At 49.0% G+C, this 16,765-nt stretch overlaps 1 protein-coding gene across 1 annotated transcript; it reads right to left on the reverse strand.

The window, feature by feature from the left end:
• Window positions 1–1,151: 1,151 nt before the first annotated feature.
• On the reverse strand, window positions 1,152–14,383 carry wnk1a (WNK lysine deficient protein kinase 1a). Its single transcript, XM_068738909.1, has 28 exons — window positions 13,586–14,383; window positions 11,700–11,872; window positions 11,146–11,366; window positions 9,500–9,657; window positions 8,444–8,532; window positions 8,130–8,349; window positions 7,923–8,024; window positions 7,465–7,780; window positions 7,286–7,389; window positions 7,078–7,137; window positions 6,766–6,801; window positions 6,241–6,369; window positions 5,942–6,040; window positions 5,623–5,702; window positions 5,383–5,545; window positions 5,175–5,291; window positions 4,868–4,981; window positions 4,740–4,785; window positions 4,516–4,659; window positions 3,486–4,381; window positions 3,331–3,405; window positions 3,134–3,247; window positions 2,722–3,046; window positions 2,444–2,615; window positions 2,170–2,357; window positions 1,929–2,087; window positions 1,635–1,846; window positions 1,152–1,557 (listed from the first exon to the last, which is right to left on the reverse strand). The coding sequence occupies exons 1-28, from the start codon at window positions 14,381–14,383 to the stop codon at window positions 1,189–1,191; spliced, it is 5,679 nt and encodes a 1,892-aa protein (XP_068595010.1). The 3' UTR covers window positions 1,152–1,188.
• Window positions 14,384–16,765: the final 2,382 nt, after the last annotated feature.

The raw sequence follows: 16,765 nt of genomic DNA on the forward strand, positions 1-16,765 counted from the left end.
GCATACCAATGATAACGACCCCGCAATTGCACTTTTTATATTCCTTTAACTACGATGTTGTTTAACAACCTTTAATAATAATTACAGTGAAACATCACAATCTGATGTCCATAAAGAACGTTTGTTTCATTAAATATACACGAACACAAACAGACCACAGAGAGAACCCCGGAGAACCACGCCAGTTATGAGCATCATGAGCATCATTAGCATCATGAGCATCATGAGCATCATTAGCATCATGTAGCATCATGTAGCATCTCTAAACTACTGGCAGCCGCGTCCCCCTCACAGACACCATCTCAAAAAGCCAAACGTTGCATCTTGAACTGCTGTTATCTCACAGTTAAATACTAAGTGAAGTTGTTTCATGTGTCAACTTGGGATTTATTAACCAGATCAAACAAACATCCTCCTGCCCAGATTGTGATTTACAGCAGCATCGCCTTTCAAGAATCAAACACCAGAATATTTTGGAGACACGAATAAATCGGTATAATTATAAACCCGTATGGAAAGAGTCGAATTACAACACCAGACTCGCACGGGGACATAAACATGCTAAACATGGATCGACCCAGTGAACGAGTCTATGTACAGTCGATGCTCCACCGTGTTTGGGGATTAAGGCCACATTTACACGGGACGGTTTACCCACTCTTTGCATTTAACTAAAGGTCGTCACCACAACCGTCTCCATTACCATCGAGCCTAACTTTCTGTGTTCTTCTTCTCCGTATTCACAGTTTACTTTTCCATCTCGGACAAACTCTCCGCCCCGCCCTCATCTCTTTACTCTCCCCAACTCTCTGAGAAAACTCATCCACGTCAATATCTGTCTATGTGGTATTAGTTGAAATGGTTTCAGTCCCAGTAAGAACGCGACCTTGAAGCAGTGTCTGTTGGGTGTGTGTTTGGGTCGTTACGCCCCCCCCCCCCCCCCCCCGACTCTTCACAGCTCGACTCCACGGTATTGCACGCTCCCTCCGTTTGCCACGCAGACTTTGCTCTGCCTAAGAGGACTTGAACCACAGGTCAAAATGCTAAAATAAAAAAAGGGAAATAAAAATGAAGCACGCGATGCAGCAAAGAGAGCTCGAGGTTGTAGCTCAGTAACTGTCTGCCCACCCTGGCCTGGTCGCCCCCCCCCCCCCCCCCCGCCGCAGCCTGAACCAGGGCCTGACTCGGCTATGTGGGCCTCTGGTTGGTCCCTCCATGGCTGACTGGTTTTGGGGGGGCTGCCGCGTGGTAACCTTGGTGGAGGGCCGGCGAGGCTGTCGCCGGTGGCTGGTACTGTGATAGCGGCGGCGTGGGGCTAAGCATGCTAACCTGGCATGTGCTAGTGGGTCCGGCCCACTGAGGAACGCTGTATGGCGGCGAGGTATACCCAAACCCCTGAGCAACCGGACCCAGAGAGCCTTTACGAGGCCCCAAAGGAGCCGAGGGATTGGCTGGGCTTTGGATGTGAGTGGCGGTCGTGCTGTTGGAAGGCGGGGCCGGCGGGCAGAGATACGCCGGCGCTGAGAATTTACGGCCTACGGCGGCTGGAGGAATAATCTAAGAGAGAAGAGAGAAACGTTACCGTCGTATCCATAATATTACTGGATTATTTTAAGACATCTCTGCCCGCCTACATCGTGGCCCGGTCCTGCCTGCGCCCCCGGTTTGGGGCCCCTCTTGGACTGGGAGAGGCTTATGGCGTCTCGAGCCCAGTTATCCACCAGTTGGTGCAGGTCATCAGTGAAGGTCCCCTTGCCCTTCTGGGTGTGGGGGGCAGGGGGGGCGGCTCCAGTCGCGTGGGTTAGGGAAACGGCGTTCTCATTTGTAGCGCCGGTTCCACTTGATCCTGGGAAACAGAACATTTGAACCAGATCTTTATCGTCTGATCAACATATTTACTACCAAAGCGAATCAATTCCAGTATCTACCTGTGGTGGAGCTGCTGAGGCTGGGCATGGATGGAGAAGTTCTGAGCTGCTGGATGGATGGCCCACCAGCCGCTTGTGATGCCTCGGTTGCCGAGGGGGGGGCCCCTTGCTTTGGGGAGGACTGTGAACCATGAAGCCTCTGAGCGGACTCTGTGGATCCTGAACACAGAAATCACAACAAACGGTGATCAGAACAGACGTGAGACGCAACGCGCCCGAGAACTCGAGTCTCCGTCCTTACCAGAGTGGGCGGGGCCGGGCTGTCCACCACTGCGAGCAGATCTGTGGCTTTTCCGCCTGCGCCGCCCCCCGCCCAGGGCCAGAGCGGGAGAGAACACAGAGGGAGGCGCCGTCTTTCCCATCTGCGTGAACAGAGACTCGATCTCTGCTTTCTGACGAGATTGCAAATCCTGGATCTCCATCATGTGTCTGAGAGCAGGAAGGAAGACAACATGGCGTCGTGCGAAGATGTTTCTGTTGCGCCATCAACAGGAAATAAGGAGCTCATCTCTTACTTTTCTCTGAGAAGGCTGATCTCCTTCTGCAAAGCTTCGTCTTCCGCCTCAGAGTCGTCGTCATTGTCGCTGCTATAATGGCTGTGAGCGTGATGAGGAACAGAGCTCGAAGATGAAGGCCCGTTCTGCATACTGTGTGATGGACTGGTGCCTGCCGCTGGGGCCGAGGTCACTGGGGGGGGGGTCAAACAGCAGGCCATTACTGGGATTATTGGGGAACGCAACACAACACTGGTGAAACGGCGAAATGTTCGTGATCCTGTGGACTGAGTACCGACCCGTGACGGAGAACCGTCCCACTTTACAGCCCGAGCTCGGCTCAGACGCGGCGTTGGAGCTCGTGGACACTTGGAAACGCCCAATAGTGGCGGGCTGACCGGCAGAATCAGCAGAGACAGGCGGGGGTCCGTTTACGATGTCCGGGTCACAGACGTCTCTGGCCACAACAGACGATCGGTGGAGGGTATTTTCTGGACTTGACGGGGAGGAGGACGATGAGGAGGAGGAGGAGAAGGATGTCGAGGATGGTACGAGAGAAGAGGAGGAGACGACACTGGACGGATCTGGAATGCTGCTGGATGCGCCATCGGGGGCAACAGTCACCTGACCAAGAGGAAGGACATCCCGATGACGAGGAGGCTCGCCAGTCCGGCTCCGGTCGAGACATTTTAAAATGGGACCGAAACTTACTTGGAAACGTCCACAAGTGAAGCCCGCTGCCGGCGGCTGGACCGTGGCGCTTCCCTGAACGGTCTCCGGACTCAAAGCTCCGCTCAACTCCGCGTTCAGACCCTCGAGGGGTTGCTGTGGAGCCACACAGACAGGACGGACGGGTCGGTCCAAATAGGAACAACGCAGGTGGGACAAAGGGACAGAAGAGACCAAACCTGAACTGGTCCAGGGAACGGTGGCACAAGGTCAGGGGGGGGCGTCGTGGCTCGATCAGACCCGGCAGGTAACGTCTGAAAGGTTTGTACGAAGGTAAATGAAATAAAGACAAAGACAAGAAGACGAGAGACGCGTTCTTCGCTGCAGCACCGACCTTTGCCCGAGGCTTCGTCGGTGGCGTCTGTGCATGTCCTGCGGGAGTGACACTCTGTCCTGGGGTGGACGTGGGACCCAGGACACCCTGCCCCCCAGAGGCGAGGGGAAGGTTAGACGGAGGCACCAGAGCAGCACTCGGGGGAGGGGAAGCGGTCCCAGTGGGAGGGGAGGCGGTGTCCGTGTTCTGACCCTGATCCACCGACGTGGAGGACGAAGCAGAGCTCTGGTCTTTAAACAGGGACCGCAGCTTCTTGTCCAGCGCGTGGATGTCGTCTCTGCCGGCGGTCTTAGACTGGACCTCGGCTCCCTCCGGCTCGGCTGGCTGCGGTTGGGCCTGGTTCTGGCTGGGCAGCGAGGTCGGAGCACGAGGCTGACTTTGGGAGGTCGCGTGAAGCTGAGAAGATGCGACGGCACCATTGAGAGGTTGCTGCTCCGAAGCAGTGCCAGAACTCGACGGTCCACCAGCGACAGCAGCGAAAGGGACAGAAGTGCTGCTCGGCTCGGGCCCGGGTACCGCCGGGACGGAGGGGGGAGAGGTGCTGGAGGACGAGGGAGGGACGCTGCCGGCTGGTGAATGCTGCGAAAGAGTCGTTTCGTGTGACGGATGAGGAGCTGGATTAGGATCACCGGTGGGTGGAGGAGACGCCCTGCCTGCTGGGGGGGGTGCAGCGGATGAGACGGACGCAGCAGGACAAGCAGCGTCTCTGACAGAAGCGGGGGCCTCTGGAGGAGCCGGGACGTTGCTGGCTTCAGTGGACGGGACGACGCCTGCTTCTTGCTCAGCGGCAGGGGGCTCAAGGGGGCTGCAGCCAGGATCCGGCCACACGTTTTGGAAAGCCTGCTGGAGGATCCCGGATGGAGCAGACAAAGAAAGGCCCGTCGTCATGGAGGGCGCTAGAACAAAATAAAAAGGGGAGTTCATCGTATGAAAACAAACTGAAATGTTAAAACCAGCATAATAAAAAGACGTTTGTCGTGTTTTATTGAATACATGAAGTTTTCTTTTTTTAGGTTAACTTGTCTCTCACCTGGGGCAGGTTCATCTCCAAAGGACGTATTAGCAGAAGAAGCCCCGAAGAACTGCTCTCTGAGGCGCGACTCCGGCACCGGGCTGACGATGAACCTCCGTCCCGCTGAATGCACCACCTGGGCCGCTGTGCTGGGGGAGATGCCTGGGGGGCAGGTGCAAAGAAAAGGGTCACAGGGGAACTCAAACTGGATGTGAAGCTCCATCTTCGGTGGAGGTCTTCACCTGGCAGCATGGGAACAGAGCGCTCGGGCTGCTGTTGATCACTCATCTGGAGAGACGGCAGAACACAGGCGGTTAGCGTTAGCGTTAGCCGGCTCAGGACGACGCCGCGACGCGTGGAGGAGCTATACCTGGGGGAAACCCTCCTTCAGGCCCTCCCCTCTCCCGTCAGGCATTTCAATGACTTCGCGGACTCGTTCGATGAACGAGTCGCGCTCGCTCTCCAAGATGAACTCGCTTTCGACCTGAGACACAAACGAGACGGCGCTCACATCGGCTGCTTTCTATTCTACCGGAGGAGTTTAGCGTCGCTGGTTCATGCAGCAGGTACAGAAATGTATTTATAAAAACACTCTCAAAGTCCCAAATATTTTCTGATTTCAACATTCGTTACGATTTCCAAAGTGTTTGTGGCAGAAACTGAAGAATGGTCACTACCATAATCTGTGCAATCTCCTCCGGATTATCGCCGTCGAGGTCAAATTTGAAGGTCACCATCTTTCTGTTGTGCGTTTCCAGCTGGCATTCTGCCACTCTGTCTCCCACATTAGAGATCTGTAGAAACATGTTTTAAATGGATCAAACCCGTTTGATGACGAGCAGCGCGACGCGGAACGTGAACGGTCTCGTAAATCCCACTGCGTACGCTGAGAACGTTCAGTTTGGCCCTAGCGGTCTTCTCGTGGCGGGATCGGCTGCGTACGGAGCGCCGCTGATGGCGCTTCAGCGAGCGGCCCTCGTGGCGACCTCCTGACGTGGAACCTCCATCATTGCCGTCGCTAAGACCTGAAGCTGCATCTGACAAGCAGCTGAAAGAGACACGGATCCATGAAAGAGAGACGGGACACATTATTCCCACGCCTTTTCAATGCGACTTCCTTCTCACCTTTCTACAGGTGGTGGCACCAGAGCGCTGGAGCCTGCAGGCGGCTCCACTGGTGCTGACTGGGGAGCGCCCCCAGGGCCCTGAAACACAGCAAGCCAAACAATGCCAGTGGGAATGGGCGGAGGAATAGCTGAAGCAAGGCAGAGGTAAAACGGCACAAATCGGTCCATCCACCAGATGGCGGCGTTTCAAATTGTGTGTCAGTATTCTGAGCGTTTTACACACGACACAGGCTGGACACAACATAAATACATGAATACACACATACTAAAGCAAACGCTTTACACCTGACCAGAAGCAGCAACCTACACAGCAGTACCTGCAGCTCAGAGAGGCATGAAGCCTGATAAAGGAAGTACAGCTGCTCTGCGTTGAGAGGAGGAGACGTGAGAGGAGCGTTTAGATCACCGGCCCAAGACTGAGAGTCGAGCAGGAACATGCAGCATGCAGGAAGGAAGGACGGACAGAACAAACAAAACAGAAAGGACAGACACACACACACACATAATAATTAATAGTTAAACAAAACATAACAAAAATACACACGCACAGACAAAACAATTAGAGAGAGAAAAATTAAATCTGCAGTGATCAAGCAAAACAGGAGAATGAATTAACCTGCTGAGCTCCAGGCTGCGTCTGTGGCAGCGAGGAGCTTTGAGCAGGGCTGCTGCCATCAGGCTGCTGGCGCTGCTGTGGGGGGGGCGGCTGCGGCGCTGAAGGCATCTTGACTTGTTGGTTGGGAATCTAGAAGAAAAGCATGAAAAAGACAGAGAGTGGCCCAAATTAGAATAAACCAGATTGGTATGAGGACACAAAGAACTGAAAAGCCTTCCGGCGTGGCATTCGGATGATTTCCTGGAAAACCCGGCTTCTTCCTGACCCATATTTTACAGGCTCAGTTCCGTTAGCAGATCAATCAGAAATGTATTGATCTGTGAACACTTCTGGTAAGCGCTATGGCACAATCCAGAGACACGCACATCACTTCACACAATTCAGTCGGTCCTGATGTATTTAAGTCTGGGAGATAAGTTCAGTTTACTAATGATATATAGTGTGAAGGCCAGTAGGACACACTGCCTAAAGGGCAGTGCGGGTTTATCTACAAGTGGGAACAGGAAAGTGGGATATTTTATCTACCTGAGGGGGGGGCGATGGTTGGTAGTAAAGTCCATACTACAAGAAACACACATAACACAGGGTAAGGGATCTGGCACAGCTGCCTACAGCAGAGAGTACACTGCCAACTTTAAATGTCCACTCGACTCCCCCTGAAAACGAGAATTTGCTGATCATGAGTGGCTGAAGTTCACGTTCTCCACGGCGACAGAAAAGTGTATTCAAGGTGTGTTCGGTTCAAGCAGGCATCCCAGCATAAAACTGAAACGTAATCAGGCCAGTTGGTGTAGAGTTACTCTTTAAATACGCGTCAACAAGCAACACGATGTTTACCTGCTGAGGTGCAACCGGAACAGGCGCGACGGGAACGACTTCGGGCATCTGGGGCTGAACCTTTGAGGAGACGGAGGCGAAAACGCGGATGAGAAGGAAGCAAACGCGAATTAACTTATTTATTCTTCAGAGAACAGCTGCAGATTCTTTCGAAAGCTCAGACAATTCCTTTTTCACAAGATTACATCCCGTCGTCAACACGGCTCACCCCCGCCAACGGCGACTGGTCATTTTGTGTCTGGAGGAGAAGGCTAGGAGAGCTGTAAACGATTCCAGACTGAGAAGGCTGGGCTTCATTGAGGATGGAGGAAGCTGTGACAAGGAGACAAGGAGGTTAATTTCTGAAACATGCACTCCCTTCATGCCTCAGCGATGTTCCACGCACACCTCCGGCTGCGTGTTGGTCGGCCTCAGCCTCTTCTGATTCTGCCTGGACGGTGGCCGCACTCTGACTCTGAACCGAAACCTGCCCAGTTGGGTAGGGGACATAAGGGAGCTGGGCCGACTGGGGACTGTTGTAGTTCATGGCATGGAGGTTCTGCTGAGCCGCGGGTTGGGCAGACATCTGCGAGTTGTGCTGATTGGGTTGGGGGGAGACGTAAGCAGCAGGCTGGGGCGCCTCCGTGCTCGACTGCTGCCCCGATTGCAGGATCTGATTCTGCTGTTCTTCTTCTAGCCTTTTCTTCTCCTGATCTTCTCCGACCTTCAAGACAGTCGGCAGCAAACGTGTTAGTCGCCTCGCCTAACGACAACATTTACACATCCCAGCATGGCTTCGGCCTACGCACAGACGCTTTGAAGTGCCGATGCTCTGTGTTAGAGTGAGCACGCACACACACACACACCTGCTGCCGTTGTGCCCTCTTGCGAATAATTAGAGACACCCTGTCCTTCATGGCTTTGGCTATGGTCTTGTGGTCGCCATCGCACACATAACCAGACTCGACCTGCAGCGCGGATACCGAAACAATTCAGCAACAAACATTTAGAAGACTGCATCGAAAGCCCTTTTATTTTTTTTGAGGCATTGCGTTTTAAAAATTTTAGTTCACCATTTCCTGAGCCACATCCTCTGGAACGTCTTTGTTGAGGTCAAAAGAAAACACTATGGCTTCATTGTCTTTGTACTTCCCCTTGAGCTTCTTCACATCCTCAATTCTAAGCCACAGCTTGATGGCCTCCATCTCTCCATCGTCCTCTTCTGCCAGCTCCACACGGACCCCTGTGTCCTCCTGGAAGAAGGCATGGTTCAAAAGGTCCTTGATTGAATACCTAATCACAAGGAGAACAGCACTGAGCAAATAGATTCTTTTTTTTGACAACTAGACTCCTCTGAAGCCGTCAAATCTTCTCTTAAATTTGAGACCTCTCATCCTTATTCTGACGAATGCAGCCCTCGATGATCTCCTTCACTTCGGGACTGGCCACCTTGTCGAAGCTGCCTGGTTTCACCCCCTACAGAACACACAAAACCGTCAATGAGAATGGATCATCTCGACATGGTCTCGCTTTGGAGTCTATCCCCATACCTCGTTGTCAATTCAACTTATGAGCCACAAAATATTGTTATGGGGGACTAAAGCTGCAAACTAAGCATCATAAGAGGTGACAGAGAAGCAACAGGAAACAATATGTGCTACAGAAAATGGAAGACGGCGAGCCGAGCCAAGAGGCAAAATAGGAAACGACTATCTCATGCAGGAATACTATTTTAAAAGCATGTGACACAAACCTAAATGCACCACAACGGAACCGCCCATTTCACGCTCTGCAGTAAGATCTCATTGTGGTTTACAAAGAGCTAATTAAGAACTAGTTTTGAATACTTGTAGAAAGGCAAATTAAAAAAATGATACTAACTTATATTTGCAATTTGCTTTAAACGATACGAACAGGGTCTTGGTATCGAGTACAAAGTACGCTATATTCCATAGATAACACTTCAGCTATGGGTGAAATGTATTCACGATACTCTCTAAACCGGTACACAACTATGATCCATGTCAGTAACTATGCATTCCGAAGGCATGACTAAGAACACAACTGTGCAGCAGTCACTGCTCGTCTGACATCACAAGCCTGAGTCACTGAGCAGGACTGTGCTTGTTCAGCCTCTTATCAATCACCCACACCTCAGGGCCACATGGTTAACCAACAGACACGACTCAGAAGGAAAACGGTGTCTCCCATCGGGCCTGCTTGCACTTTATACAGGCAAACAGGACAGAAGAAGGGAGACAGACCGAGGCAGGTAAATAAGATCTGGAATATAGCAGGAGGACGGACGAATGCAATGCAAGCTTGATAAAGAGGCGTCAGTAGGAACACAGGCCGACTCCAAACGGGACGCTAGTCTTTGGCATACAGGAAGAGGTGTGGCCGAGACAGAAGGGCGACACGGAGAGCCGAGAAGACGACTTACGCTGGTAACTCTGCGGTAGATCTGTGCAGCATTCTGGCACTCTGAGTAAGGGTACTCTGAGGTGGCCATCTCCAGCATGCACATTCCAAAGGCATACACATCCACTGACTCGTCGTACTTCTCCTCATACATCTCAGGCGCCATGAACTCAGGGGTACCTTAAATCAAAACAACTATTCAGAACTCTCGATCTCCCTTACGCATTGAGTGGGCTTCTCACAACCCATTGCCCCTCGGCTCCTCTAACCCATGAGGGGTTGAGGAAGAGGAGGATGGGAGGAGTGACCAGCCTGCTGACACCTCCGGGAGTAGAACCTGTGAAGAGAAAGTTGGAAGAGAGGAAGGAAAAAAGAAAAAGGGGAAGGAAAGCAAAAAAAGAGACAAAACAAAAAAGGAGGGAGAAGCTCGGCTTAGTTAGACTGTAGAGAAAGAAACGCATGCGTTTGTCTGTGTAAGACCTTAACAGGGTTATTATCAGAACGCGACTCTTAGCCAATGTGCAGAACACAACTTCAATTGCAACACTGAAAGGGCTCGATGAGAATACATCCAGGCCCAAACGAAGCACAACGTATGGAGAGACGCTCCAGTGTTTCGACCAGATATGGAAATGGCTTTTGCTCAGACTTTGCCTTAAAACCGCATTAAAACGGTCTTTTATCGTACACTCACCTTTCGAGGACCGACTTACCATCCATCACTCCGTGACCTGCGGGAGGAAACCGTTACGGCCAAGGCTGAGCGAGACAGATCCCACATCCAGTTCCTGTGCTGAGCAGTGTGTCTTTGCACATCAGTCCTCATTTTTCATTCAAGCTCAGGTCTTACACAGAGAAACTCATTTTATTTGAACGTAATTGCTTTAGATTTTGACGTGTGTTACAGCACATTGTCAGACTTACCAGGCCCATTAAAGTTCATACTTACTCAATGACCCTATTCATTCCAAACAGCAGAATGGGGCACAGCTGAGGCTAGAGCCTACATTTTAAAAACATACCCAAAAAAATGTGAACGTAAAGAAAGCAAAATAAAAATAAAAATGCAAAAGGCTGACAGAGAAAATGTGGGGAAGCTCCCAGGACACAAGCATGGAGCAAAAAGAATCTGCAGGCCTGCAATAGTTAAGATATTAAGAGACAAACACTAGAAAAAAAAAACCTGTTGAGGCAAACCCATAGAAAGAGATGTTAAACATTACATTTATACCCGGCAAACAGACCACATATTTTCCAAACCACAGAACAAAGACCATTTTATGACAGAAGTAACGGCCCTTATAATGATATTAATACTTGAGAAATGATAGGCGCTACTTACATTCAGTAGGTGCCTGGAAAAAAGCTATTTTTGGATAAACACAGAACAGCAATATTCTGTACGACGACCAAACTTGATGGAGCTAATGTGCGAGTGCAAAGAGAGAAAGCCTTGTGGTTATCTTCCAAAGATCACCACAGTATTTGGCCTCCATTTGAGCTGTGGTTTGAGAGAGAGATGAAACACTGTGGTCTGTTTTGAACCACATCATCAGGAAAACGCCCTTTTTAAAAAGCATTTTCAACACCAACATGCCAAGACCTCAGAAAAGGTATCGCCCCACACAGGACAGGAAGCAGGAGGTGGAAATCACTTTGGAGTCGTACCTATAACACTCTTTGCGAATGATGCACGCTTGAGTGTGGCCAGTCCCAGATCCCCAATCTTGACCGATCCTGTTGGGCCTGTGATGAAAATGTTGTCGCACTTCAGGTCCCTATGAATGATGGGAGGAGCCCGAGTATGAAGGAAGTGGAGTCCCTTGAGGATTTGTCTACACCAGCTCCGCAGAACTTTAATTTTCATCACTTTGAACCGCTTCAGATATCTATAAGAGAACAGATGAAAACACACACAGATGAAAAAATATCAGTTTTTCTTGCAGAGCTCCTCATTAAAGCCTCGAACAAGAGAAAATCCACTAATATGAACCTTTAATTGTGTCTAATACAATTTGGGATACTTCACAAGATTAAAGAAAAAGGAATTACATCACATTTTCATATAAAATTCAATAGATGCTTTGTTTGACAATGATTAAGAAGTATAATATAGTCTAGATTAAGATGGTCATTTTTAATTATGATGGTTCGATCCAGTGTATGAAGCAAGTACGCGTTTTTTTATCAATGTATTTTTCTCTGCCACATTTGAGACTCACGTTTTGAGCGTGCCAGAAGTCATGAGTTCAGTGACCAGCACGATGCACTTCCTGCCTTTGGAGGGTCCCTCCCACGAGTCATAGAAGCGGACGATGTTGGGATGCTGCAAGCCCTTCAACATCCCCGCTTCTTCCTTGAAACGCTGCCTCTCAGTCTTTGACAGCTTACGATCCTGTAAAGAAAAAACAGGCCGTACTTTAAAGATGTTACACGTTCCAGAGAGCCATATCGGCCACACTGATGTTTAAACAGTGGAGAAACAGGCAGCAAGTGTCCTTAAAAACATCACTGAGATATACTGCAATTTAAATGTCCTTTAAAAAACACAGAATTGCATAAATACTCAAGAAACGGTACCCCCAGTTCATCAAAAATAGAAAGTATTGGATGCCATCTAATTACAATCTGTTCGATATCTGTACCTACTTCTGCAGCAAAGGAGGAACTGTGGTTGGGATACGTTCAGTTCCACGATTCCAACCATAATTGACAAGCCCTAATAATACCTATCATGATTTTATGACCCGAGGAGTTTCAAGCCGACACACATCTACTTGCGTTAACTAAAGTATCAGCAAACCAGAGCAGAGAATACTGCCTCTAGGCAAAAACTCCCATAAATAATCCAACAACCCTCAAAATAGACTGAGTGAAGAAAACCTGTGATCATTTGAACAAACCTCCCCTTCGGTCAGTGTCAGCCTAAATATTTAAGAGGATATTGACTACAGCTTCAGAGAACGTTTAGATGGTCTTTAAAAAGAATCAGTTACGACAAAAACAAATTCTGTTTGATAATACACTAATTTATTCCCTAAATTTCCAATCATACTAAAAAATGCACATGGCTTTCTATTCCTTTTACAAGTTTTGCACAGAATTTTCTTTGGGATTAATAAAGTATCTATCTATACATCTAGTAATGTGGTTCCTTCTAAAGGCAAGATAAAATTTGAAAAAATTGCAGAAAAGAGACCCGACAACTCAAAGCATTACTTACTACATGCATAATGGAGGAAGGCACGGGTATATTAAAAGTTCTCTTAAACCGGGTTGAGGGTAAACATCAGTAATTTAAATGTCGGAATCTGGACTGATGGATTAGCAGCAGGCCTGAGACTGGCCCGCTTCACACAAAGAAGGTTCCGCGATCAGGAATGTGACCCATTTTAAATTCACACAAGCATCGGAGCTGGAATGCCACTGAGCATGCGCTTGATTTTGTCTGTGTGTGTTTGTGTGTGTGTGTGTGTGTGTGTGTGTGTGTGTGTGGGGGGGGGGGGGGGGGGCACAAGTCTGTAATCTTCACATTGTTCTGAAACCAGAGTGCATGAGCAGCTAAGGCTGCATGTGCTGCTGTGCGGCCTCTGCCTCTCACGCAGGGTGAAAACGCACAGCGAAAGCAAAAACGTTGAGTGGAGAACGTGAAATTAACTCTTCCCTCACCTTCTGCTCACATATAGCATTGCCTGTGTTGTTATTTTGTAGGGAAGCATGACAATCGACATTATCTAATTCTACAGGTAAATGGCATCATCACACAGTGCGAAGACTGAACACAGAAAAATATCAGGATTTCATCTTTTCTGGAAACTTTCCAGCGTCTGCAGTTAGTCACTCCACTATGTTATGGCATTAAAAACATTAATTCAATAAGGCTTTGATCGTGTTTTGTAACAAATGCCACGTGAAAGAAATCAAGTCAGAAATGCTTGCCGTATGTCAGAGGGGAAATGGCAGCAGCAGCTGATAATGCGACAGCGAGGTAAGACATTGATCCGGCTCTGTTCATAATGTCAATATAAAAAAGATGATGACACCTGCCGGAGAATGTAACCAAGCTACACACACAACATTGAACAATGGTTATCTTCTCATTTCGTACCTGCAGCTCGCACCACGCCACCTCCACCGTGGTCTCCGTGTCCAGACCCTTGTAGACGGTCTTGAAGGAGCCACGTCCAATTTCTATGTCAAACTTCAGGAAGCGACCGTCCGGTGACGTCCCCACTGCTTTGATCTCTGCCTCTTCAATGTCATCCTGCACTTTTTTCTCAGCTTCTCTCTGCTCCGCTTCTGCTCGCGCCTTGGCCAAATCCTTATCTTCCTCCTCCCCCTCCTCTTCACGATGTACTTTCACCTCAGTGCAACTTTCAGATTCTGTTTGACTTGGCAACCCTATTCCTAAGCACGGTGCAGAATGGGCCGCAACCACCAGTCCGCCACCGTAACGTTTTTGTCCAATGACAGGCTCCTGCTCAGAAGCCGCTACGTCCACCTTGGATATTTCTTTGTCTTTTGCTTCTTGAACTTTTCCATTCTCAGCCGGCTCCTCACTGTGACTTAAACGTGGTCCAGTCTGAAGTAACTGAGCAACCCCAGTCGCAGCCTGTTGCTGCTGGGGCGCCGCTTCTTGAGGCTGAACCCTTTGAGGGTCAGGGATGGGGAGCCTGCCGTGTAAAGGGAGAGCCAACGCCGTTGCGTTGGAATCACTGATGACGCTGCGACGCACAAAACGGTGTTCGGAATTGCATCGGTCACGTTCCATGGTGTGATGCCGGCGTCTCATTTCAACAGGCCGGCCTTCGCTCACCATCGAGTCTGAACCAGAACTGCGACCATTTCCACTCTTTGAAGGGGGAGACAGGAACTTCACCATTTTGGCATCTGGCTTTTCCGACATCCCACAGCAAGAGAAATGTAGTACAATAACGGAAAGCTTAAAATAAGGATAGTGTCATGTCTGTCATAAACTTTGATAAGTGGTAGTGATCTAGAAAGACTTATAACTTCTTTTTTGTAGTTTAGACTCAGTCTTTGTAGCTGTACTGAGGTTGGAGAAGGATTGGTGGCGTTCGCTTGTAAAGGATAAAATATCGACCACCACTACAGATGAAGAGAGAACGCTGATTTTTAAACAAAAGTCTCTTTAAATCAACACCATCCATCCTGTTGGACGCTGCGTGAAGCTTCGTTCAAGCATAAGGAGTCAATGCTGAGGAACGAACTTCCACGGCCTGTAACAGCCAGCGAAGCGTCGACTGTAGCGAAGGCAGGCCGGCCAGGCATGCCAAGTATGCTCGAGTCCAGTTTCACTGCAAAAAAAAAAGGGAAAAGAGAAGCTGCATGACAGGTTTCTAAAAGTAACAAACTTTATGTCAAATATCAACAAGGACAACAAAGTTTTCACAAGTCCAATTTACAGTATACAAAAGTGAGTAGCGCTGCTTTCATCAGCAGCACAACAGACAGATGCTACAGTACCGGGCCCCGTCCATTCCTGTGTGCACATCATGTGTTGGATCTTCAAACAAAATTGAACATAAATCAAATGTTGCCTGAAGAAGCTTAATAAGAGATTATCCAACTCCCAAATTGATCATAGATTGTGAAACGTCATCCGTTCCCCCAGAAACCCAATCCAAGCAGCAATCACACTGCATTAGTGACCGGCTGCAGCTGGACGAGACACACCCAGGCCTGAACACTACGACCCCCCCCTCACTGTTCAGTACTTTGGCATGTAGATCCCACCAGCAGTACACTATGCTAACATCAAAAGAAACTCCAGAAGAGGTCAGGAAGACGGTGATTGAAATACGTGCGATCGGTTGCAAAGGTGAGTATAAGGTTTTGCCAATAAACTGATCCTTCCTCAGAATCAATAAAGCCTGTCTCTCAGTATCTGCTTGTGTTCATGGCTCCTCTATTACAGACACTGGTGAGGCAAAAAGCATTGCAACGAATGACATGTGTCGCTTTATGTCTATGAATAATCAGCTAGTTAAGTGAGCGCAGCTGACTATTAGCCTCAATTAAACACACATGCTACTACTGTTAGCCACTTTACATTAGAGCTATTACATCAGTACAACCATTTCTGCAATTGTAAACAATCTCGCGTCTCGATATGCATTCGTGGCGTTTTAAATATGCGAAGCTGCAATGGAAACGGCAACCATAATGTTTATTAGCCAACATCCTGCCATGTTCGCGTGCGTGACCATCAATCAACCGCGATTAGCGGCGAATCCGTAGGATAAAAGAGAGAACGGGTTAACTGGATTAATGAACATTAGCATCTCCTTACGTACCCATTTCTTCACGGCCTTGATGGAACTGGGGCTATTTGAAATGCTAACATCGATCATACAAAGCGAGGACGAGCACCGGCCCTTTGTTAGCTTTGTTAGCTTGCTAACGAGAGCACATAGCATCTTAGCTAATGCTCGCTGGTGCTTAACCAGCGATGAAAGGTTTACCACGTCACGTCTCTTTGAAATGCCTTACCCCCGCGGCTGCTAGCGGGCTCCCGGTCACGCGAAACACACATAAAGCAGCTAACCAGTGTTTTCATTTTAACGCAATTTATTCTCTCCTAAATCATCACAGGCCGCGCTAATAAACCGGATGGAGGATGACGCCGGTCCCGCAGCTACCAGGCGCTAGGCTAGCAGATAGCACATCTGACAGGCAATTAGCAACGGCTAGCGAGGCGAGGCGAGGCGAGGCGGGTCTTGTTTATGGCCTAAAATGCTAAGACCCCCATTCAAATTAACGTCATTTGAAGCTCTTATTACGCGCTTCGTTTGAACTAATTACACATATTAATTACAATTTCATAACCAGGACCAGGTCGTATTGCATGGGGTTAGTTAACGTTTATTTTAAATCCGTGAGCCCCCCCCCACGCTAACTGCTATTCGTAGCGGATCTGGTTGTGCCAAACGATTAGCAATTTTAGCTTTCCACGACCTACGACGTACGTACGGCGGGTCTGGATGGCGACCTACCTCAGTATCCGATCCACAACATGATTGAACGGTAATTAGGACGCAGTCGACCTCACGTCGTAATCCGTCTTCCTCTTTTTTGTATTTTTTTTATCTTGAAATATATACTCCGATGGCAAAGTTTCAGGCAGACTCAGACTTCGATCCTTTCAGTGAACATCGAATTTGCAATTTTGTCGGCTAAACTGAGAAAACAAACGGCGCAGTCGCTACATATTGATGAGAAACGGGTTTTTCCAAAAGCGCCTGCGCCGGTGAAGAGTGACCTCATG

Source organism: Brachionichthys hirsutus, chromosome 5 (genome assembly GCF_040956055.1).
Source record: "Brachionichthys hirsutus isolate HB-005 chromosome 5, CSIRO-AGI_Bhir_v1, whole genome shotgun sequence".
NCBI lineage: Eukaryota > Metazoa > Chordata > Actinopteri > Lophiiformes > Brachionichthyidae > Brachionichthys > Brachionichthys hirsutus.

What these genes read in the sequence shown, in the direction of transcription:
- wnk1a (XM_068738909.1), bottom strand. Translation starts at nt 14,383, where the DNA reads ATGTCGGAAAAGCCAGATGCCAAAATGGTGAAGTTCCTGTCTCCCCCT. An exon ending in ATTCGCAAAGAGTGTTATAG is followed by an intron (nt 9,658 to 11,145) that starts GTACGACTCCAA and finishes TTTTGATTTAAG; the next exon opens with GTACCCCTGAGTTCATGGCG. An exon ending in CGCAGCCTGGAGCTCAGCAG is followed by an intron (nt 6,041 to 6,240) that starts GTTAATTCATTC and finishes CTCGACTCTCAG; the next exon opens with TCTTGGGCCGGTGATCTAAA.